At 38.3% G+C, this 24,442-nt stretch overlaps 1 protein-coding gene across 1 annotated transcript in view; it reads left to right on the forward strand.

Moving 5' to 3' along the window:
- The window catches only part of CPE (carboxypeptidase E), a 57,330-nt gene extending 33,635 nt beyond the window's left edge, over positions 1 to 23,695 (forward strand). Inside the window, exons 2-9 of the mRNA XM_075709290.1 lie at positions 6,780 to 6,976; positions 8,858 to 9,025; positions 9,967 to 10,084; positions 10,446 to 10,628; positions 17,255 to 17,394; positions 19,891 to 19,990; positions 22,312 to 22,430; positions 23,597 to 23,695. Coding sequence (XP_075565405.1) covers positions 6,780 to 6,976; positions 8,858 to 9,025; positions 9,967 to 10,084; positions 10,446 to 10,628; positions 17,255 to 17,394; positions 19,891 to 19,990; positions 22,312 to 22,430; positions 23,597 to 23,695 — 1,124 coding nt within the window. The remainder of the gene's footprint in view (positions 1 to 6,779; positions 6,977 to 8,857; positions 9,026 to 9,966; positions 10,085 to 10,445; positions 10,629 to 17,254; positions 17,395 to 19,890; positions 19,991 to 22,311; positions 22,431 to 23,596) is intronic.
- The last annotated feature ends 747 nt before the right edge of the window (positions 23,696 to 24,442 follow it).

Here is a 24,442-nt window from a genome sequence, read left to right on the forward strand (position 1 = left end):
GAACTTGATGAGTAACCATCATAAACACACGTCTAAATTATGTATCAACTTTCTCTTCATCAGAAGGTCTGTTTTGATGATGGATTAAAAATGTATCTTTGCTCTATGTGCCAAACAAAACCCGAGGAATACAGTGAGTGTCTTTGAAATGAAAATTCGCTTGGCCACAGATAGTTATAAATGGATTCCGCCCCCCCTCCTCTTACTGAGCACAGTGGAAAAGATTAATTCAGTCAGTTGTATCCCACACCCAGCATCGCAATGAGCGTATAGAGAGTTACTTGTGTCATCTCTGTACTGCCAGTGTCCTTCACAAAGAATCCCAGGGTATGTTTTGGTCTGGGTTTTTTTCTTGCAGTGAGAGCAAAAACTGGGAGGTGAAAAAAATGTACATGTCTCATACTCTGCCACACACTGGTAAGGGTGGCTCAGGACAGTTCATTTCATGTTTGGTTTCTGAGGAATCTCATCCTCAATGCTGAGCTAATGATACCTGCCGCTGTAATACTGTAATGAATTCTGTAAATGCAAAGTCATATTCAGTTTTCCTAGAGCACAAAAAATGCAATGCAATGTAAAACTAACCTGGTTAATCCAGTTGTATATATTGATTGTTATTTGTTACTTCTAAAATTCCGATGAATTTTAAATCTGCTTTGAAGTTCAGAGAGCGCTTTTTAACACACACAAAATCAGGGTTTTGTGCATATCACATTTCAGTGTTTCTTATTAAGTTAAAGGTTTTGATTAAACAAGTAAACTCATTTTGCTTTACAAATGATTTGTTATAATTTAAAGAATCATCATCAATTCTACTAGATAGCACCATCAGTTCTTGCACAGTAACACAAATCTAGCAGACAAAACCTGTTCTACTCTCTGGTAAAGTAAGTGGCCTTTACCCAAAATACCGAACACAGCGTTACACTGTGCGGTGCTTCAGTGTAAGTGCAGGGTGTTGTGGAAAGATCAGCATTGGGTTGTGCCAGCAAAGAGCTGTAGGCGGGCACTGGAGAAGCGGAGCAGATGCTTTGCCCACTTTTCGTAGGAGGCTCTGCCAAGTCCTGGAGCTGCAGGGGTGAGAGTAGGCTGTTGGAAACCTGCAGAAAAAGCATCGAGTCACGCAGAACCTTTTTGGTGGAAATAACTGTCTTGAGCATGAGGTAATCCGTCTGGAGAATTTCTTTTCCAGCGCAAAGACATATAAGATCCTATTTTGAAGACCAACCGACAGACTTTATACCGAGTAGAATGGAGATGGCATCCTAATTTTTATGTGTCAAAGCCAGCAGAAACATAGCTGTTCTTAGTGAGCTTTCGGTCCAGGTTTAATGTGCTGTACAGACTTTGTTGTTAACTTTAATTTTAAGCAGTAGTGTTCAAATAATTATAAGAATTTCCAGAAAGAGCTTGAGACCACTCTTGAATCATAGCTGTTAAAAAATGCATGCGTTTTTTTTTAAAGCAGGAGATTGCCAAAAGAGCCTTGATTTTCTTTTCCTCTTGTTTTCTTCTTAGTGTATTTTCTAGCAGTTAATGGGAAGAAAGTGAAAGATTGGATTTTTCCAAGGTTTTCAGTGGTGACGCGTTTCTGCTTTCATGTAAGCCACCAGTAGTTTCTCTTTCAGCAAGGTTAGACCAACACTACATCTTAGTAAATGTCACCCTAAAATTACATAAGGCCTATACAATGATTTAGAACCTAATACTGCATTGCAGTTCTATCTTTCAATGCTGTTTTCACACAAGTCATGGAGATTGACATTTCTATTGAAATGCTGTTGAGGCAGGTTACAGACATTTAGTTTACAGGTTGTTAGAAATCTAAATTTTCTAATTCTTTCACTTTCCAGTCTCACCTCCTCATTTATTCTTCCCTCTCTTACTTTTTTCATAATGAAAGGAGAAACCCATTTTGTAATCCTTGGTTTTGCATGTAGTTCATCCCCAGAGAATTTCTTTCTCTTTGAACTACTAACAAAAATGTGGAGCATAAGAAAGTCTTCAGTCACATTTAATGAATTAATTTCTTGCCAGCAGAGGTTCTGAGATTTTCCACACCATTTATCTACAAGAAAAGTTTACTGGTTGCCATATTAAAAATGACAAGCAACTGTAAGTAATCAAAAACACTAAGTCTGTTATTTCAGGAACGTTGCTAGCTTTTCTGTAAAAAATCAGGAAAGCAGAAGAAGGACTTTAGTTTTTAAGGGTATTTGAGGCTGATTTGCAAAACAGTTCATTAAGCACTTCAACTTTCCAGTAGCTGATTTTTTTTCTTCCATATGGCTTGCACTTCCAAGAGTAAAATACTGTACATTTTAAGGTTAACTGCTTGACATTAGACCATGACTAGTGGCATGACATTACCTTGACTCATAGTATATATAATTAGTAGGTGCTAAACTTTTTGTCCCTACATTTTAGAAAATTACTGTCTTTACTGTACAAATACAGCCTGACCTGAAAATGGCAGTGGTTAGTCATCTTTAATTGGACAACCTGTGTAATATTAATGATATACATGCTGTTCCTAGGAAACTGCGGAAGACCTTAGCTGACAGTACCTGCAGAAGCAAATGGTGACATTTCACAATGTTTGTCAGGCACCAGAAAGGCATGACATTTTAAAATACTTTTTCCTCAATCATTTATCAGGTTGTAACGTACCACGCAGTCAATCTAAGAGGGATGTAAAAGCCTTCTAAAAGCCATGATGATGTGATGGTGACTTAGGTTTCACCAGAGATATTTATAAACTTGATTGCTGCATTTAATTTCTTATGACTTGCCCTGAAAGATATTAGTATCCACCCATTCATTCGTTATCACAAACCTCTTTATCTGGGCTGAAATTACATTTAAGCATTTAAAAATGTCATGCTCACATTGTTATACAAGACATACTTTTGTTATTGTGAATGAGAGATTATAGTTTGAAAAGATGTTGTCAGAAAATGAATAAAATTAAATAAGAATTTTCAATATTCAAGCACTGGAAATACTCCTTTGTATTTGTCATATCTTGGATCATGGGAGTCCATTAAAACAATTTTCCTTTTCTGTGGGTGTCAAATAAATGAGAAAAAACAGTTATATTTCTTCATGCTTCTTTCTCCCTTAAAGCTACCTCCAGTTCTCTGCAGTGGAACAGGAGCATGTCTGCTCATTTGGAGAAACTGTTTAAAAGTTCTTCATCAAATTGAGATTTGAGAGTCTTTTCATAAAAAAAAAATAATTCTGTGAGGCAATTACTGTTACAGAAGCCTATGAAGGGTGATTAAGGTCTGCATTAAATGGCTCGTGAAGGATTAATGGGAAGAGCAGCTCTTCCTCTAGCTAAGTAGCATGCTAGCAAGAGGTGACGGCTGTTTTCCCCACGGAGTGGGCTGTTTTCCAGAGAAGCCTGAAGCTTTTAGAGATTGTGTGGCAGGAGATACTCAATGGATAGACCAGGGAACCCATTGAGTCCGGAGTGCTGGCTTAAGGACTGGACAGCTGGCATCCTCGGTGTTTGAGGTATCGGTGTTAGCCCATGGGGTGGAGGAGAAGGAGCTGGTTCCTTCAGGAGCTGTAGTGGGCCTGGGATGCTGGCTGCATCACAGAGTCATTCACTAAAACTCGGGCAGCTGGGTTTGCTTAACTCAGCCAACAGAGCAATGGCCTCAGCTAGCAGTCTGCCCTCCAGCTTGGACTTCATTGTCCTAGAGAAAAAGATGATTAGGAAAGGATTTAGGTGAAAGTGGCTCCAAAAAAGGGTTTCCAGAAGGTACACCCGGAGTTGCAGCTTTTTCTCTATAATACAAAAGGCTGAAATGCAAATTAAGCGCTTCATTAACTTCAAAGTCGTATCAGCAGATAGTAGCCTGTGGAAGCTCCCTGAGCTTTTTGGGTTACTGTGATGATAACTACTGACTTTAGCAACATTGTCCCTTTTTCCAGAATGGACTCCCTGACTTTTCCCATGATGGGCATGGACAACTAATGAGCGAACTGCTAGTTCTCCTGCAGTCAGCTTGTAGCATTAATTTGTTTCCGCTGAAATAAACAATAAAAATCAAATCTGTTTCCCTTGGAGCTGTTGCAAAGTTTAGATATGAGAAGGACCCGTTTCTTTTTCCATTGTTCTTTTAGATGTAAATTACACTGTTGAAGTGATAAGAGTTTTCCTCAAATTGTCGGATGCAGTCTGAAATTTAATATCTTCTGATACTGAGCAGAAACCCAGTATTTCTTCAGTTGCTGTGCCCAGAGGTAAGGAAACAGGCAGCGCTGGGCAGCTGGCAGAGAACAGTTCCTACGCGTGTGGACTGCACAGCCTTGTTCTCCGCAGCCAGAGGATCGATAGGAGATGGATTTCTTTGCTTCGGATAAAGGTGTAAGAAAATGCCTAGGGGAGCTAAAATATGAACACAAACTTAAGTTTTGAAGCAGGGCTGTTACTCAGCTCTCTGTTATCTTTCCCTTTTCATTCTTTTGCATTCGTTTTTAGATCAGTTTTTTAACTCTCGTTTTGCTAGCAAAGCTTGGAGTTCTGCTGACACCTCATTGCCAATGGGATTCTTTGAGTAGTGTTTTCACTCTTTGTGTTATCAGTAATGTTATTTTTCTTTATCGGTCTAAAAATGGTCATTGTTCCCTTTCACTGAAAATCACTGTCTCTTGTATTGTGGTGTAGGGACACGCTGCTTTCCAGACCGGTTCCTCCAAGCCATAACGGTGGGTGTATTTGATTGTCCCCTATTATTCTTCCAAAGGATCTGGGGCTGATCTCTTCAATCACTTTTCACAGGAAAGACTTCCCATATTTCCAATTACTCTCTCTACCTCTTCCTGAACTCCTTCTAGCTTTTAATGCTTATTTGAGTCATTACCACTGAAGGTGTGCTGTAGCTGAGGCTGTACTCTTGGTTCACTGTAGATTCTGTGCCTTTTTTCACGAACCCTTCTAAATACTGTTAATGATTCTTTGGGGAGGGGGGCAAGCAGTACCATGTGGGAAACATATGTTTCTGTTTCTTCATTTGAACCAGGCCTGTAAAATTCAAGTGGGAGAGAAAGGTAGGTGATGAATGCACAGGGCTGGGAATCAGGAGAAATTATTTTTGTTAGTGATGTCCTAGGGAAAACCACAAATGCAAAATGCAGCCATGGTCATATTTGCCGCAGTAACAAATTTGCCTGTTAGCTTCTGAAGCACTTTTGCCATAAGTAACATGCCGATATACATATGCATGAGTATTCTAATTATGATACTATGTGATGTGTACCGCTGCGTATTTTATGAAATAGTATCCATCTGTTTTAATGGATTGGGTTGATTGCATGGTCTTGGTGATTAGACCTCTTGCCTTCCCTGGTATTAACAGATAAAAAAACCCCAGTAAATAGGAGCTTAATACCAAAAGAGGAAATGGAGGGTTTTAGTCACAGTAATGGCATTGTGTCTATCACATAACACGAAGCTATTTCACTGAAACTAGAAAAACTTTTTAACCTATCTGACAAAACATTTCAGGGACGAATCTATATGTGCAAAAACATCTTAGCTAGAAGGAAAGAAGTCATGGTATTAATAGCCCTCTCTCTGCTAGCATCTTATCACTGGATTAAGGTTAACAAGCACAGACTGAAGAGTCGTAAGTAGATATGGCTGTGTGCTCCATTAGCAATTATTTAGGTCTTGTTTGTGTAACACTCTTCCTGGCTTGAATTTGTCCCTTTGATAGTGCTAAAGGCTATTGCAAAGTGTGTTCAAAGACTATTCAGAGCATATAATCAACAGAATGTTTGATTAAAGCTGTTACAGCAGAAGAACTGCATTTAAAAAGGAAAAGAATAAGAAAAAAGGGCTTCAACCCACAAAACAGCACATTCTTCATTTTAGTTCCAGGACAATCCTTTTAATCTCATTCAGGTATTTACATTATACTAAAACCTCTCTGGAATTAGGTCCCAAAATGTAGTCTTTTAAAAGGTGAATCCTTCACAGCTCTTTAAGACCTATCTTGTGTGTTTTTCATGCCTAGGGTCATGAGAATGCGACTAAGGAGTAACTGGGAATATTGGAGTGCTCATTTATATATTGAATATATATAAAATATATATTGAATACATATTATACATTGCATATTATCTAGGAATATACAGTATATATTAAATCACCATTAAATATATGCATAATACTGGATTGTTTATTGGAATGTTAGATGGGAATGATTAATTTTATGAGTTAGGTTATGGCACTTGCTTCATAATGCCTGACCTGACTATCCAAAGCAACTGCTGAATAAGATTTTTCAGATCGCTAGGATCAACAGCTGTTGCTTTGGTAAAAGAATTGCAGTTTAACGCATGTATAGTATGATAAGCCTAACCTAATCTTGAAGAGAACATTAAAGATAAGAAGCTCTGTTAGTGTCAGTTTATATATTTAAAATCTACCTAATCAAGCACCCTTTTATAGTATTGAGGAATCAGTTGCATTAGATCTTAACAGTAGTAATGTTAATGGCCGTGCTTAGCATTTATTTTGGCATACTGTGTTGTCCTCTGATATTCTTTCTCTGCTTTTGGCAAACAGCTGAGTATAAATTACTATTTGTTTAGCCAGAGTTTAGAAAAAAAATCCACTTTTCTGAAGGAGGCTTGTAGCTTCCTGGAGATACTGTGACCAGTTGTAGTAATAGTGATACCCACATCTCAGGTGTGCTGTGTGATCCAGTCCATGGGTGATTTTTATGTGTTGTTCTAAGATGTGTTCTTCCTTTGTCTTGCAGGAGAACCAGAATTTAAGTATGTTGGGAATATGCATGGGAATGAAGCTGTCGGAAGGGAGTTGCTCATCTTCTTGGCTCAGTACTTGTGTAATGAATACCAGAAAGGAAATGAAACTATTGTCAACTTGATCCATAGCACACGTATCCATATCATGCCATCTTTGAACCCAGATGGCTTTGAGAAGGCAGCATCCCAGGTTTGTAAGGCTATGTGTATAAGAATAGTTATCAATGTCTATATCAACCTTAGGATCATAATGACACTTGGACTAGCAGTTTTACAGGTACATGAACTCCTGGTGGTGATTGTGGAATGGAAGAACATAACTGAAGTATTTCCTAATAGTACAGTAGGCTTGTTCTGTTTAACAAGGAAGGTTTTATGCTTGGTTTTTCAACAAATAACCATCTCTCTTGTAAGTAAGTTTACTGTATTTTAAAATATAATGATGTTTATGTTTCATGCATATTCTTCCATCTAAGTTCACTGACCGAGCTGCTTCCTAAACAAATAACTTCTAGTAATACATGAAGTTTCAAAATTGGTAGAAAAGGGAAAGTTGATATTTCCTTTAAGAATATTCTCATGTAAATGCACTTACATGAATTATTCACATTCATTGGAGCTTGATCCCAAAACAAGCAAACTTCGTGAGCCATCTTTTTAATAGGAGTAACTTCGATTCTGAATTTCAGGCCTGAGGTGCTTTAATTAAGCTATTAGTCAAGAAAATTTGGCATGTATTTTAGAATGACGACTCAGCCAAGAAACATGTAATGTGTTAATGCATAATTAGCAAATAGAGGCCAAATAGGACCCTGTTATATACAATTTCTGGTGTGTATTATGTTCTAAACAAAAATAAGAGTTTTCTTGTTTTACAAGGTATATTTTTAAAATTAATAGGGAAATGTTGACTCTCTTTATATGACTATTTATTTATGATTAAATAAGTCAAACCGTATTAAGATCTTGATTAAACTGATTCTCATGAAGTCTTTAAAAAAACCCCAAAACCACAGAACTCTTTAAACCATATTCGGTCATATGTCTCCCTCTCGTGGCAACGAAGCAGAAGCTGTCTCCAAATTGGTGCAGTATTTTACTTGTTTGAAATCTCTCTCTGTAGAGGTGCTGTAATAATATAATTTGAAACTTTTGCTCCTTAGTCAAAGTACACTTGCTTTTACAGGATTGCCTTACAAATTACATACCGTTTATGATACAATTTGCTTTAATGTCATTGTTATTCTAATTTATAAGTATCTTGATTCTGTACACAGTGTGTGACAGTAGACTCAATATACCCCAATATTAAAACCAATAATTGAACTAAACCTACTTTACAGAGTACTGAAAGCTTTGAGAGGCAAGCTAGGAAAAATTATGCCTTTTGAAGGCATTTTGTTAATGCAACCCCAAACCTATTTTAGGGAATCATCTTAAAGAAAAGATTTTTGCAAAAATTCTCACTGCATCTTTATTCAGTGTTGCCATTGCAGTGAATGAAGCTGACAGACACCATAAAAATAAAAATCTTAGGTAAATAAAAGTTAAGGTCCTTCTTTACCTTGAAGCTATTTAGAGGAACTTTGGAAGAAGCTGTTTAGAGGAACTTTGAAACAAGTGCAAACATTCTGTGTGGCTGGCTGATAAATCTACAGCTGCTCTGAGGCTCACTAAAATGAGGTCTGTAATTCATGAGCATGGGCATGAAGCAATGGGGAAAAGCCACGTCTCGGGGGAAGACTCAGCGGGCACTGGAAAATCTGATGTTGCTGGTTAATTTTGCCCATCCTTAGTCCAGATCTGCCACTATGAGAATGATCGTCTCCTCCAAAACCCTTGGTGAAATAGAGGTTGGGTTTGTTCCCCCAGAGCTTTAGGAAGAAATAGGAGTGACTCAGCTCTTGGTGCTTCAGAACTTTTTACTTTCACATGTTTCTTTCTTATTCTTGAGAACAAGAGATGTAAACCCATGATTTAAATTTGCATGGCTAAATATACCCATATAAAGCTTGATATGCAATCTGAATCTACTCATCTCCTTCTCTTTCTGTTCCCTTTCCTCATTCAGCCTGGTGAACTTAAAGACTGGTTTGTTGGTCGAAGTAATGCCCAAGGGATAGATCTAAACCGAAATTTCCCTGATCTTGATAGAATAGTCTATGTTAATGAGAAAGAAGGTGGCCCAAACAACCATCTGCTGAAAAACATGAAAAAAGCTGTGGACCAGAATCCTAAGGCAAGTAGGGGCTGAATATTGGGTCACTTACATGCCCATCTCTTCCCTTTTATGCAAGCAGACACATAGCAACCTCTGAAAGCTGTGTGTATGGTCTTTACGATTTACATTCTTCAAAATGTTTTGTTCATTTTGTTAAATTTATCCATCTGATGCTTCTTGAAGATTTTCTTAAAATGGCTTGCTGTAGTAAGCTCTTTTGATCCATATTGCTTAATCCTTAGACAATTCCTCACTCAAAACATGTTCTATTTTTAACAGAGGTTGTGTAGCCTTCTCCCTTGATTTGAAGCTATTCTTGCAGGCATTTTTACCATTGCCAAAAATTCACTTGTGTGTTGTGCTTAATTACATTGCTGGCTAGGTAGCTATTCTCACATATAACACATGCATTTTTGTTAAGCTTAAGCCTTAAATATACAGGCATATATCTGGAGGGATTTTTATCTTCTTGTGTTTACCCCCAGAGAAGGTTCTAGAAAGTATAGTGTTGTGACTGCAGTCCCATAGGATTGTGGTCTTAATAGTCATATTCTGTCTTCAAACTCGAATTATTAAATGAAGTAATTTTACTTTCTATACAGAGAATAAACTGCATCCTACCAACATTTATTTTGAATTATTTTATTTTCCTTGGTTTAAAATTTGGTAGGCTTTTTTTAGCCGTGATGGGAAGAAGTAAAAGATTGAGATTGCTTTATTTGTGGTCTCATTCTGAACTGATTTATACCAATTTTAGACTTATATTAATCAACTTAATATAATTATAAAGCTGATGTAAAGGACTGATTCAGTTCTCCCTGAAGCCAAAATAAAATTGCTGTTCATTTAAATGTCTTGCATAATATATGTGATAATAATTAAGCCCACTATATATAATTGAATAAGTTTCTACATTGAATTATCAGTTTGTAACTGCTGGTAATGCTATTTTCTTGTAGCTTGCTCCCGAAACGAAAGGTGTCATTCACTGGATTATGGATATTCCCTTTGTGCTTTCTGCCAATCTTCATGGAGGAGACCTTGTTGCAAACTATCCTTATGATGAGACTCGGAGTGGTATGTAACAGAAGTTAGCATGAAATAGTAGGAGATAGAAATTACATTCTGTACTTATTTCACTGCTACTTAAGGTCGACCTTGTAAACATCATGTCGTTGCATTGTAATGACTTATTTTAATTAATCACACGTTTAAAGCTAGTCACTGTATGGCCATTTTTTCTGGTTTTGAAGATGATAGTTTGTTTCAGTAGAGTTACATCACAAAAATGATGTAATACCTGAGGGAATCATAGTCCCTCAGATATTTTAATCAAGGCAATTTAGCTCTTAAATTAGCTGGTAAACTAGGTTGTGAGCCCAGTCGGTATGACTGCCCTTTTAATAATCCTTCTTCCTGGACTTTTTTTCCTCCCTAGGCAGTGCTCATGAATACAGCTCCTGCCCTGATGACGCTATTTTTCAAAGCCTGGCTCGCAGTTATTCTTCCTTCAATCCTGCTATGTCTGATCCAAACAGACCACCATGTCGTAAAAATGATGATGACAGCAGCTTTGTGGATGGAACAACTAATGGCGGTGCATGGTACAGTGTCCCGGGAGGTGAGCCCCACTGCATGGCGGTTCAGTATCACTGGTGGTTATTTTAAGCTTAGTTTTCACTGATTTAATTACAGACTGGCATAGTACCAGGTTATCCACAACTGTTGGTAAGGTTAAGGCTAAATCAAAGGCTGATCACTTACCACAGTACATCTACAAAATCCCATAAAGCTCATTGTGTTGCCTATTAAAATATTCCTCTTTCATTGCTTTTTCTACAGTGTTTCTTCAGTCAGGGTTCAGGTCATTGCAAATTTAATAGTTCTACAGTGGGTGAGTGATTGCTATGCTATCATGAGAGCTTAAGGGTTTGGTTTTGTTTTGTTTTTTTTTTTAAAGTAAGAAATCCCCTAACAAACTCTGATGAGAGAAAGCAGACTACTGACCATTTTAACCTCGATAATGAAAGCATCCAACCTTGAAAGAAGTGAAAAGGCCTGACTTTGCAATGCTATTGACAATGGGAGTTTGGCCTTTGATTTCCATGGGAACAAAATCCAGCTGTGAAGATACTTGCATTTCCATACTTTGTGGCTTAATTAGTGCCTGATTCCTGCCCAGGTAGTGTTCTCCTAGACTTTGGTAGAGCCTTCTGTGCTAAGAGGAACAGCAGAGTTACTATGGCCACTTCAAAACTAACTTTCCAGGAGAAGTCTAGAAAAGTAGCCTGAAATACTGAAACATTTCATTTCTTTTTACTGAGAATTTTGATATGTCGTTTTCTTTGTAAACTGAGGAAAAAGGTGTTAGGATATCTAAATCTTTGAGTCTTCTGTGTCTGCTAAACTCGGACGGAACTTCGGAGTGCAACTAAACTGGGGATTTCTGAGCTAGAAACTCAGCTTGCCTTGGAGTGATTTGCCTGCGCATTGGCTTTGTTGATTTGTACCAGATAACTTTGAACACACGTACCAGTTTTATTGTCTGCATTCCTCTTAATATTCAATTACAGTCTGTGAGCGAATTTTAAATTTTTTGCCTGCAATGAGTAGGAATCTCTCAAAGCATTAGACAGCATAGATGGTAGCCTAACTCTGTTCCTATTATAGTAAAGAGTGTAGTAGAAGAGGAAAATAATTAAGCTCGTGTGAAGAAATTAGAAACAGAACAATGACTAGTAGTGCTCACACAGCCAACAATCACCTGTTTATTCTTAGAGCTGTTATCCCCAATCTTCACAGGGGCAGCATGTTTCCTCTGCTGTGGTACCGCAGGTATCTGCTTATAACGTAAAATGTTGATATTTCTGAATATGACTGAAAAGCAAACATTTCCCTGTGTGTGAAGCGTTCCACAGACTTTAAGTTGGAACCATTAAAACACCCTTGACAAAACAGAGTTTGCGTAATTTGAAAAAAACTGACTATAAACAAAATATTGAGAGGTTTAATAGTTAAATTTTGTTTCAATTCAGTCCAAAAATTATCGTAATGAAATATTACGTATTAACTATAAAAAAGTGGACATATTTAAGTTCAGGGTTTTTTTCCTTAGGAAAATGCTATAAAAACCCAGTCTTTCCATTGTTTTGATGAAATGCTTTGATCCTGACTAAACTGCACATGCCAAAGGCACATTTTTCCATCGGAAAAACTTGTTGGAAAGTTTGAATTATTTCCTCCTTTTGGATCTTATTTTAAGTTAGACTGCAAATTCCCCAAGTGAGCCCTTTCTTTTTCTCATGTATTTGTAGAGAAGTTAGTAGACAGAAATCCTAGTTCTAAGCAGGATGTGTGATCCTATGGTGCAGCTAACAAAAAATAGAGACGCGACAATATACTTTGGACCTTACAGCACAAATCTGTTTTCTTTTTCCAAGTGTAGAAATCAGCTGGCAAGCTGTGACTTTTGAACGAAACCTCCGTGGTAATGTTTGCCACAGGCTGACTTAAAAAACCAAAAATAATTCTGCAAAAACAGTTCTGTTGTTTCCATGTCTAGTGCTAAGGAAAATAACTAAATATTGCTTAGTTCAAGTGAAAATTTTCTTGGAAGCTTTAGTCTGAAAAACTCTGTCTGGAAACTGAAATGTGGCATGTAAGTTCTCTGTTGTATCAGTGACCTTTTGCTATCCGTATGATAACACACTCAAAGTTAGCAGTGGTATAAGTTGTTGAAAAGCCATTTGAATTGCTTTAGGAAAACTATTTCATTATATATCCTTACCAGAGTTCAGAACTTATCAGGAGAAACTTTGCAAAGACATTGTCTGCATGGCATCTGCTCCGGTTTGGAGCTAAGGTGGTGCTTCTCTGCCTTTGCACCTTTGGGTTGCTGTGGGCTGTTCTGGGCCCTGTGAGGGGACGTGAGAGTAGCTCAGCGTCCTGTGGGCATCTGCAGGTTAGGCTTGCATCCCTGTCTGATCTCCCTGGGTTGAATGGAGGCAAAATATAAGAGGACTTGCCACAAGTTTATAGAGAAACGAGGAGAACTGGAGCAACATGACTAGGAATAGAGAGAGAAAATAGGTAAGAGTAGGTACTGGAGCTATGTTTGGTGTAGAAAGGAGCGCATGGCTTTAGTAGAGCAGTGGTGAGGGAAGGAAAAAGGAGAGAGTGGAGGCCAGCTGAACTAAATGAGAGAGGCTGCGCTCTCCTAGATGCTACCTTTGACAGTACCTCATCAGACCAAGAGCTCTGACCTAGGAAGGGCTGATTTTTCTTTCTAATAAATTATTCAGGTTGCTGTTGCCCTATAGAGCTTATTATGGTGCCCCTAGTTGTGCTGCATCAATTTCTTTGCTCGTATCATTCGCCCACAGGAACTTCTACCTTCTGTAGAAGACAGCACTGCATGGTGGGCCAGCAGCAGTCTTCATTGGTTCCTCAGCATGCAGGGATAATATATGGGTGGCTTTCTCCTGTGAGTATGGGTTGCTTTTGCATATGTTTTTCTGAACACCTGGGTTCTTTCAGTAGGAAAGCTGAACGTCTGGTGGCAGGAAAGTCTGGTAGCAGCCCTTGTCTCAAACTGGAAGTAAGGATGAACCCTCCGTTGCATTCATGTTCTGTCCTTGCCCTCTTGTAAAACTTCAGGATTTCCTCCTTGATGTCAGGCAAAGGTAGCAGTTCTCCATTCAGGTTTTGGGGTGGAGAGAGCAGATGATGTACAGGAATATTTGATGCTTGCTTCTGTCCCTTAATGCTCTTGACTGTAAGGTTTTTCTCACCATTACCCGCTTAGTAGTTACTTTCTTCTGTGGAGCAGGGGCACAGAGAAAATAGCTCACCCAACAGCATCTTTGTGCTAAATCTGAAACTGGGATGCCTGTTACACTTGTTTTGTATTAGTTGTCATCTGTAATTAGTTGATCCTTGTAGGTTTTTTAGAGAGCAGCAAGCAAAGGCAAAGGGGTCATTCCTCTGTGTTCAGGAAAGGCCTTGGTAGTCACCAGACCCCAGGGAAAAACAGTCCTGTACATAAAATCCATGCTGTTTTTAACACTGGTCTTCTCCCTGTCAGCATGTAATGAATGATTTCACTTATGCATAAGAAAGACAAATTAAATTTGCACCGACAGCTTTAATTTTGGCATTTCCTTAGCTGTTGAGTGCATAACTTTTCAACATCACTAATGTTTTTTTAATGTACCTATTGTGTGGCGTTTCTGTTTGGAAATATAAATGAGAAGAACAGATAGTAATGAATTAGTGGCTAGCCACATGCCTGTTCTGCTTGTTCTGTCATTACAGAGTCACCTGAGTCTAATCAAGATTCATGTCATTACAAAAATAGCGTTTCAAAGCAGCTTACATTGCTGTACTATTAGGCTATTGTTTAAATGTCTTTTTATTTTCAGATACTCTCAAATCACTCTTGGCCCGCAATTAATTAGTTCCTAACTTGAATTGCCTTTCATGTTACCAGTTTTGAAAGCTACGTTACGTAATTTTTTTTAGGATTTTATGTGACACATGCAGGAGGCATGTGTTCTCCCTATTATGCACAAGGCTCAAGTTCATCCTGTCCTGCTGAAAGTTACTGTTTTTATATCTGTAGAAGCTGAACCAGCTTAGTGCTGTAGTTTGTAATCCAAAGTCTAAGTAATTCTTATGTCTGGACGCCAGGGGCACACCCTGCACTCCACTTTCTTTGTGAAGGTTGGAGTTCCTTTTTTAAAAGCTGAAGAAATAAATTTTGTCCCATATTCTAAGCTTATTTATGTTGAGTACTAACATAGCGACACTGTAGTCCTTCAGGACAGTAGAGCAGTGCAACAGAGGAATGTTTGTGTAGCTCAGCTTCAAAGAAAAGTCCTCCTGGTCAGCGGTGAAGGGCATGAATCTCAGTTATATCTGAGGTCTTCTAATTCTTTCTCATCTTCACAGAGTGGTCCCTGTTAAAGTATAGGAAAGTTAGTTTTGTGTTATCTTTTGTTAAAACGAGAGGCTTTGGGAGTGTGGTGGTGTGCATGCATGTGATGCATGCCGTGTGCATAACAAGAAGGAATAGGGTGGTTAGAGAGCTTGACCAGTAGCAGCAAAGTTGCTGCAATGTTGAATAAATCTTTTGAAATGTATTGATTTCTTGGATATTGCACCTAATCTCCGCATTGAACAGGCAGGTAAAGAGTGCAAATCGTATGTAGCCAGCCCGATGCTCTCCAGATTACAGAGGTAGTAGGCCACAGTTTAGATCTAGGCTATCTTCATCCCATTCTCCATCCCAGAGATTCAGATCGTCACCTGCAGCTCAGTGATGCAAGCTGAATTTTTTCAGGAGCAACACACATAAACTGTGGCCCAGGCCAGGAGCTGGGAAACAAACTATAGAATATGGACATTGTGCACAAAACTGTGCAGGAAAATATATTGCTTCTTTATTCTGTTCTTGAGAAACTAGGGCATCCCTGCATATCACCTTGCTTTGGGGAGGGGGGGGGAGGGAGAAACTTCCAGAGAATTGGAGCAGTAATGGTCAAGAGTTGTTGGCACCACAGTAAAATTACATCATACCCTTCAGCTCCCAGTTCTCTTCGTGGATTCTTTCTTTCTTGTAGAAGAAAGGCAAAAATCAAGAAAAACAACATTATCTAGTGTCTGGAACAGATGCCTGGCAATCAGCACTGCTGTCAGGATTTTACTCATGACTCCGCTGCTCTCTCGCTGTATACTGCTGAATGGTCCATCTTGCATTCTGCATGGTGGGACATCAGAGCCATCTTTCCCAGGAGTACCTTTGCCTTCTGTGTCCTCATTTTTCAGCCATCTAACAAAGGCTTAGAAATAAAAATGTTCTTTTAGGAATCTGAATAGGAATCTGTTCCTATCAGTAGTTAGGAATCTCGTTGCCTGGTTGGCAGAAAATAGGCTCACCCTAATGTGTTGGCGAAATCCCACCTGACTCAATCTGTTCACTGCCCTCGGTGTTCTCTTTCAGATATGACATCAGCTCTCTGGACATTTCTGGACCGATGCAAAACACCGGTGCTTCTGTAAAGAGGCTGGATTAGGTCTCCTGTGTAGCTTGCATGGGGGAACATAGGGCTGAATGAATTAGCTGTGTTTGAAGCACTTTTAAATCCCTCAGTCACCTCCATGGGGATGCTTAAAATGCTTGGTAGCCTTTTTCTTTTCGGTTCTCCGTTTGAGAATCCACTGACTCTGCTAGCTAGACAGACTGGGAAGGCAAGCGCTAACTCTACATCAGCTTCTGCAAAGAATATATTTATAACCCTCCTGGGGACAGCCACAGTCCCTCTCCAGCTGGTTGATCCAGTTATAAAACTGGAAACCACTTTGGTTATTTGAGATTTGAGAAAACAGCCAATGTTTCCATGTAGTAAGAGAAGGGGCTCAAAAGTGTAAGAGTGCATCTTTCCCATCAAGTTTTTATTCCTAGTGATGATGCTACTGTATATATTTTTAAATTCCTATTATTAAAATTGCATCAATAATGATGTTTCTTTTAATGTGTTGATTATTGATTTTGCAGAGGCATTGAGTGGGTGAGAAATTCCCCTATCCATGGAAAAATTTCTACGTAAATGAAGTTTATAGGAAGTTTGCTTTTGGGTTTTGGGGGTTTTTTTGGTGGAAAATCATAAATATTTGGAATCTAAGCCAAGAAGCTTGACAGAGAATATTCCTTAGCAAACAGACGCTTTTCTTGTAAAGTGTTGCTAAGTTGAAGCCCTGTATTTTCAGAAAAAATACCCCATGGTTTTGACCAGTCTTTATAAACCTCTTTTTCAAAGGCAATTTTTCATGCATTTGCTTTATAATTAATTGTCATTCTTCTTGGTTTACAAAGTGATGACCTTTTACTTTCATCTGGAAATATTTTAGCCATAAACGGAAATAATTTTCTGTTCCTGAAGAGGAAAAAAAAGTAATTTATATGTCAGCTATCCAAAAACATGTGTCAGGTAGAAGTATACAGGCCAGGTGTTAAGTCTTTTCTAAACTTTCTGTGGGAAGAAAGTGTTTTTGGGAATTAATTGTCTTGTTGGTTTCTCTGATTTAATGCCTCTGATTTCAGAACTAAGTTGATTAAATAGAATTGCACCAACTGTATTTATAGCTATTCTTTTCTTAACAGCCCCAGCATCTTGCATGCCCCCCTTTACTCTTTTTACTTTAGAACAATGCAAAATGCATCACTAACTCTCTTTTCTGGCATTGCAGGAATGCAGGATTTCAATTACCTCAGCAGCAACTGCTTTGAAATCACGGTGGAGCTTAGCTGTGAAAAATTCCCACCTGAAGAAACTCTGAAGGGCTACTGGGAGGACAACAAGAACTCCCTTATCAATTACATTGAGCAGGTAACAAAAAAAAGGATGGCAAAACTCTAGTTGTTGTACATAAAACTTCTAAACTTTGTGCTGTGTGAACATCTAATTCAAAATTTCATATTAATCCAATTGGTGCTCCAAAATTCTTGTATGTCTCTAAGGTGGTAAATCCTGTGTGATCTTTCTAAATATGTAGAAGTTGAGTGGAAAAGAAAGATGATGTTGTAGTATGGAATTCATCTCACCTTAAGCTGCCAGGCGTTTAATTTAAATGATTTGTGTCTGCTTCCTCAATGAAAAGAAATACACATCACCAGAGTGTACAATTCATTCCCGCAGCACTGATGTGTATACTAAGAGAGATGGATTGCCCTCTACAGACAGCAAGGTGTGCCTACAGACGTGGGATGAATCCCTGGATGTGCAGGGAGCCTAGATGGCTGGATTAGACTGGAACTGCCTGGCAGCTCTGTGTAATGTCGAGGGACATCTCTAATCCTGTTTTTTTAGATACTCCACTGTTCTCTGATTGCATGAGCTGCTGATATTAAATGTAAAGCTGTCAGTGTGATGATTCCATTAAAAATTGTACAAAATCTGGTTAGAAGTGTAAAGCTTAGTCATGGGTTTAGACAGTCTTGTGCTGATGGGTTGTTAGAAGTTAAGACTCCAGAAAAAGATCTGTATGTGTGTGTGTTTGGGTTTTTTTTGTTTTGTTGTTGTTGTTACTATGGGGTTTTTTAGTCATTTCATGCCAATGTAACAGGCTGCACTGAAATGACGGTTCCAAGCAGTGTGGGAGTTTCGACTTTCTGAAACCTGGATATTGTAGTTAAAGATCACAAATATATCTGATTTCATTAACATCTGCACACCTGGGCTTGCAAAATCAGAAAGACACTGTCGTGGTTTAGCCCCAGCCAGCCGCTAAGCACCACGCAGCCGCTCACTCACTCCCGCTACCCCAATGGGATGGGGGAGAGAATCAGAAGAGTAAGAGTGAGAAAGTTAGTTAGCAGTGCTGGCCGAGTTAACACATTCATTTCTCTAAGAATTTATTTGTGGAGAAATGCTTTAGTTAGCGAGAAAGCTGAAATATTTGAATATTAGAAATGTCTGTTATACAGTTCTGTTAGTAAGGTGTGTGTGGGCTGAGGAAAAACTCTATCTGCACTGCAGGTTTTTACCCATTTATGATGGGATCCATCTCAAATTGTTCAGCTCCTTTGCACATGGGTTAATTTTCTCTGACTCGTGGAAAACTATGGTGTCACTGCATTTGCAAATTACTGATGTGTAAGAGATTATTTTGCCAACTTCCCCTGCTCCTGTGGAGCTGCTGGCTTTATGCTTGAAGTTCAGACGGTCTATCTGGCATTGGTTTTTATCCTCTTACAGGATAAGAGGTCCAGCTCTGTGCTCCAGCTTCCCCATGATTGCTGAGGACAGTGCAAATATGTACTTTCTGCTTTTCTAAACCAATCTGTTGTCAGGTTTCTCCCACAGTGTAAATTAGAGGAATCTGGTGATCTAAATTATAGCAGCTGTATACACTATATAGGTTCGTAAAGGAGAGCATCAAAGTCTCAAAATAGAATTTGTGATCCACAAGTCTTTTCAAATATCACAGAATCAGAGAGAAGCCTGAATTCCACAGCATTTCCCCGCTTAATTTCCAGGCTCCCAGTGAGATGCATCTCTGCACAGGGTCAAAACGTCCCATTCTCCCCAGTGCTGAGAGTTTCCTATCTCAAGCTGTGAAAAGGTAGTTGGTCCTCAGTCTCTTGCCTCTGAGGAGCTCAGTCTGCTTTCAGACCATGCTTAAGAAATGCCAGCCGGACTGGTCTCTCCATATGCTGCAGTCAGATCAGTGCTTTAATTTCGTATATGCGGGGAACAGACAGATTAGGTTCTGCTGGTGCTGTTGCCTGGAGTACATTGCCTAAGAGGCAGGAAGGAAGTAGGACATGACCCACCCCAGGCCATGTGGGGAGTGTTGTGACTCTGTGTGGTCCTAGCTCAAAGACCTGGATGTTTTGGGCACACAATAGAGACCTTAAGCATCTCACACAGGGATTGCCCATCAAAGTCCAAGTGCCCACATTTAACCTTGTTAATGTTTCACTTTTAAGCAGTTATGTCCATTATTAGCCCTAAATTCTTACAGCTGATGAAACTAAAAAAAAAATTAAAAAAAGCTTTTTCAGTCTGTCTGTCAAAGCTTTTCAGCACATTCATTAATCCCCAGTGACAAAGACTTTCAAGTTAGTGTTCAGATATATTATGATTTGCTGCATATTTCTGAGAATTGGTATAACTACCAGCTGAATTATTTTTCCTCTTCACTGTTTGTTCCATTATGGTGTTTAGTAATTCTCCTTGATAGTTGTCATCAAGTAGACTGTGGGATCCATAACACGCATCGTTAGAGCTGTCAACTGATATTTCACTGATGAAAATGCTATCTTTTCTTAAGAATTTTCCAGTGATTTCCCATGTGTTGCTGACTTTATTTATTTATTTTAGATTCATCGAGGGGTGAAGGGGTTTGTTAAAGATCTTCAGGGCAATCCAATAGCGAATGCTACAATTTCCGTGGAGGGGATAAGCCATGACATTACATCAGGTGAGTGCTGTACCTCAGGAAAACAAGAAGTGCTAGAATATACTGTCACTCCCTCTGCGTGGCAACCTGGATCCATTTCAGGTCTTATTAGCTCAAGCTTAAAGGGAGCAAAATTTTGAAGCCAGGAACATGTTGTGCATCAAGAAGCTTGTTGTGTGCAGGTTTTCATGAATCTTTCTCTTGTATTTTGCTCTCAAAGTAGCAGGAGATTGGTTGTTGGGACTTCATGGATCTATGGCACAAATTGGTTCTGGCAGCTCTTGGTTATTCATGCTCAGTTTGTCTTCTGATTTGTGGTGCAAGTAGTGTTTCACAACTCCACCAGGATTTAAAGTACTGTCAGCAGTGCCATTTTGAGTTTGAAGGCTAAATTTTAGTCCAAAACAGTTACTTTACTTATGATGTAATCATACCTTTTGGTATGTAAATTCTTGACAGATTTTCAGTTTATGTTAACTTCCTCCTGTAAAGAGAAATACTCTGCTGTTTACAATTATGTGACCTTTTTTTTAGAAGGGCAGTTCTAAAAGAGGGAAGTATCATGTTGGTGTTTATAGAAAATGGTGTGTCACCTCTTTAGTGGTGGTGTGCTTTATTCTAGGAATGAATTCACAGGTAGCTCGCGCAATGCCAACTTGCAGTCTTCCTTGTAGAACTATGGTTTCTTATTCTGAATGGCATTTTTTTGTTGTTTGTACAAGATATTAATTAGAAAAACAATAATAAAATGCCAATGCTTTATATATCAGCTAACAGTATGGTAATTTTCTCAATGATATGTCTCACTATACTGTTATGGAGATGCAGAATGCTATGAAACAGGACTGATGGACCCTTCAGTTGGCTTCGATTTGTGTTTGTTCTCACATCACTTGCAAAGAGAGCCACAATTCTGCCAAGCAGGAGAACAGTCTATGATAGCATTAGCCACCTTCTTTCACTGACAAAAAGTATAGAGGCTGGACATAAATTTTCATGAATAATAAAAAGGGGGTAAGCTGTGCAAAGAGATATTTTGAGGTATGAGAGTGATGCATATGATACTACAGCTCACGCTTCTACGATACAAAAAAGCATCTAATCATGAATTCTTTCACATCATTGTGTGTGTATGAGGCTGGAAATCATGTATGGTGAAAACAGTGAGGAAAACAAGTACTTGAATTTTAGCACATTCAAAAAGAAGGATAAATGTTCTTTGACTTTTTTTCCCTGTTCCTTAGTTCATGAGTTAAAATTCAGCTTTGTTCCAGTGCCAGGAATTAGAATAGATCATTATCTGCAGCAGTAATTTTTTTCCTTTCTGTTTTATGAAGAGAAAAGTCTGGGAACAACTGGACAGACTACTGACATTTTTTGACCGTGCGAATTGCAGACATTTAAGTGATATTTCCCTCTGTGCGCTGTGTAACTGCAGATGTGCTGAAAAAGCATTTAAGTAAGAGCGTGGCCAAGTTTTTTAAATGGCACTGCTAACTGACCTTTAGAATAGTCTTGCAATGTTTTCTGAAATTCTGCATGGAGACAGAGAAATTCAGAGTATTAGCCTGTGACAAATTAGATGATTGCCCACTTCTGGTGGAGGGACGATCTGATTCTTTGTGAAAATGGGAGAGGGTCATTTCTAGAGAAGAGGATGATGCATTTTTATTCTGTGACTGAAAAAGATGGTCTGCAGCAACACTCAGTGCAATAGGAGCCTTTCTTTGATCTGAGTGGTTCAAACTTTCATTTCTTTGTTTAGCTAAACGGAAGAAGGAAGCCCTAGGCATTGCCTGGATACTGAAACATGTAGATAATGATACTCCAGGGGTGATACATGTGGAATGTTCCAGGAAATGATCATTTATAGCCTTTGCAGCAAGATAAATTGAGAAAGGTGGTCCTATTTATTTACATTTTATGAGAATAAAATTTATTTAAATTCGGATTTCCAGAATACTGAGGGGCATTAAAAATCCACATTGCGTTACCAGCTGAAACTCAGACACTTAATAGGAGCTGCACATTGGCCAGGAGTGCTTCTAAAGTAGAATAATGTCCTAAATTGTCCTTTTCTTCAGTGTGCTGGAGAGCCTTCAGCCCCAGCAAGCAAAATCTTTCATGGAGGCTTCAACTTCAGAGTTGAAATCTGTTACCTAAAAAGAAGAAAATCTGTAATGATCTATTTATACAGCCCTTACAGAAGAATCCTTTCAGACAGACAAAAGGAAAGGGCTGACAGGAATACAAAAGACACTTACAAGATATACAATCCCTTCTCCTTAGCTGCATAATTAGTTTTATACATATTTATTTGGATATTTTTTTCTTCTCTATAGCCAAGGATGGTGATTACTGGAGATTACTTGTTCCTGGAAATTACAAACTTACAGCCTCAGCACCAGGCTATCTAGCAATAACTAAAAAAGTGGCTGTTCCCTTTAGCCCTGCAGTTGTGGTAAGTCCTCATGTGTACGTTGGTTTATCATCTATTATATATAAACAAAAAAAGTCTCTTACGTTTTTTCCTTCATGGTATACATGTAAGCAGGAGGTGATTTTTTCATAATATTTCAGAATATGCTAATTTAGAAGACAGAATGGAAGTCTAATCTTCTAGTACTTGCTGCACAAGCAACTGAGAGTAATCTCATTGCAAACTCATTTCATCTTCTGTTGGTCTTACTGAAAATGAAAAGTCACAGCGAGGGGTAATATTGAGATACTTATACTTTTTTTAATTGGTTGATGTGTGAATAGCCAATCAGATAGAAGACTACAGAATATCTTTAAATAGTGCAACATAAAAACTAAGAGATGTTGAGTTTTTCATTGAGACTCGGTATTTTTATCTAAATTGTCAAGTGACTACCTGTGTAGGTTAAAACCAGTGTTCAGCTCTGTGCAGAAAGATAGTCACGGAGCTCTTCTTTGTCTAGATACCCAACATGTATAGTGAGTAAGACCTAGGCTGGTCTTACTTACTGACTTACTTACTTACTTACTGAACTCTAAGAGTTCAGAAAGACTTTTAAATCATCCTCTGTACAGGTGTGGATTCCACTCTCAACAATTAAAATAAATGCTTATTTCTCTAGTGTGTATCATATGCTAGGATATACTAAACTAGCACATCATCTCTACACTAATGAGCCATGTGTCAGTAAAGCTCCCTGGATCTTCTTGATGGCATAAAATTGAATACGTGTTTTGATATGCTGGGGGTCTGCACTGCTAGGTGTTAGACAGCGAGACGCTGATGATACTTTTTATTCCATGCTAGAAGATTTATGTGGCTGGCTATTATTCCATTTTAATTTCATTGGCCCATATTTTTTGAAGTATTTAGACAAGTCAAAGTCTGGACAGGTGTCTGGTTTCTTTTGGAAATCTTGCTCACCTGTGTGCAGTTTTTAGATAAGTTTACTGTACTGATATGCTTGTATTGCACATATTTAAATCAGCCCTGAGAGACTTTGAAATAAACCTTGCCTAAAATGGAAGGTACATCCCTAAGCCCCATGTCTGTGTTAAACAACTTCTTTCAATAAATGACTCTTAAAAGCCTACACTTCTCTCTCTCTACAAATCTTACTGATGGTTTTGATTGTTTTTCTTACCCAGGTTGATTTTGAACTGGAGTCATTGTCTGAAAGAAAAGAAGAGGAGAAAGAAGAGTTGATGGAATGGTGGAAGATGATGTCAGAAACACTAAATTTTTAAATGAAGATTTTGGCTTTACAGCTTTTAATCTATTATATGTTGACTTAGTATAATGTACTGTGGAAAGTCCCTATATTCTAGATTTTGTGCACTTCACAATAATTAACTTTGAATTTTTCAGTCATCTTTTGATTAATATGATTATGAATAACTACTAGCCTCCTAGCTAGATAAATAAGTTATTAATTTTCTTTCATATTGTTATAGAAAATTTACTCATATACAAATCAGAAAAAAATGAGTGAATGTCTCTGCAGCCTATATGGAAGTACAATCTGTTGTGTATTATTTGCAAGTTCAGAATATGTAGGTTAACTCTTAATTTTAAAAAAGTAATACGCTGTAGTCAATTCCCAATACTGCCAGAAATGTTTGACAGTGCATAGTAATAGACAGTGCTCTTTACTGAGTTCTATAATGGATGTTATTGAAAAGATTTATAATAACAGTGTGTGGTGTAATTATGTTTTACAAGGATTAAAGTTCAGTATAACATTTTGTATGTCTCTGGTGTTGGGGCTATTTAAATATGTAAGAAACATAAGCTGACATCATTTTAGTAAGCAGAAGGAATCTACATAAGCTCGTGTATTAAAGACGGCATGGAATGAATTCAGGAAATAGCAGAGCTTTATTCCTTAAACTGTTAATGGTATTTCAAGATCAGGTTTTAATTATTTCTCATTACTTATTAACAAAATTAAAAATTGTGAATGGGTGAAGACAAAGAGCTTGTGCATCTTGTTA

This window comes from Pelecanus crispus, chromosome 4 (genome assembly GCF_030463565.1).
Source record: "Pelecanus crispus isolate bPelCri1 chromosome 4, bPelCri1.pri, whole genome shotgun sequence".
NCBI lineage: Eukaryota > Metazoa > Chordata > Aves > Pelecaniformes > Pelecanidae > Pelecanus > Pelecanus crispus.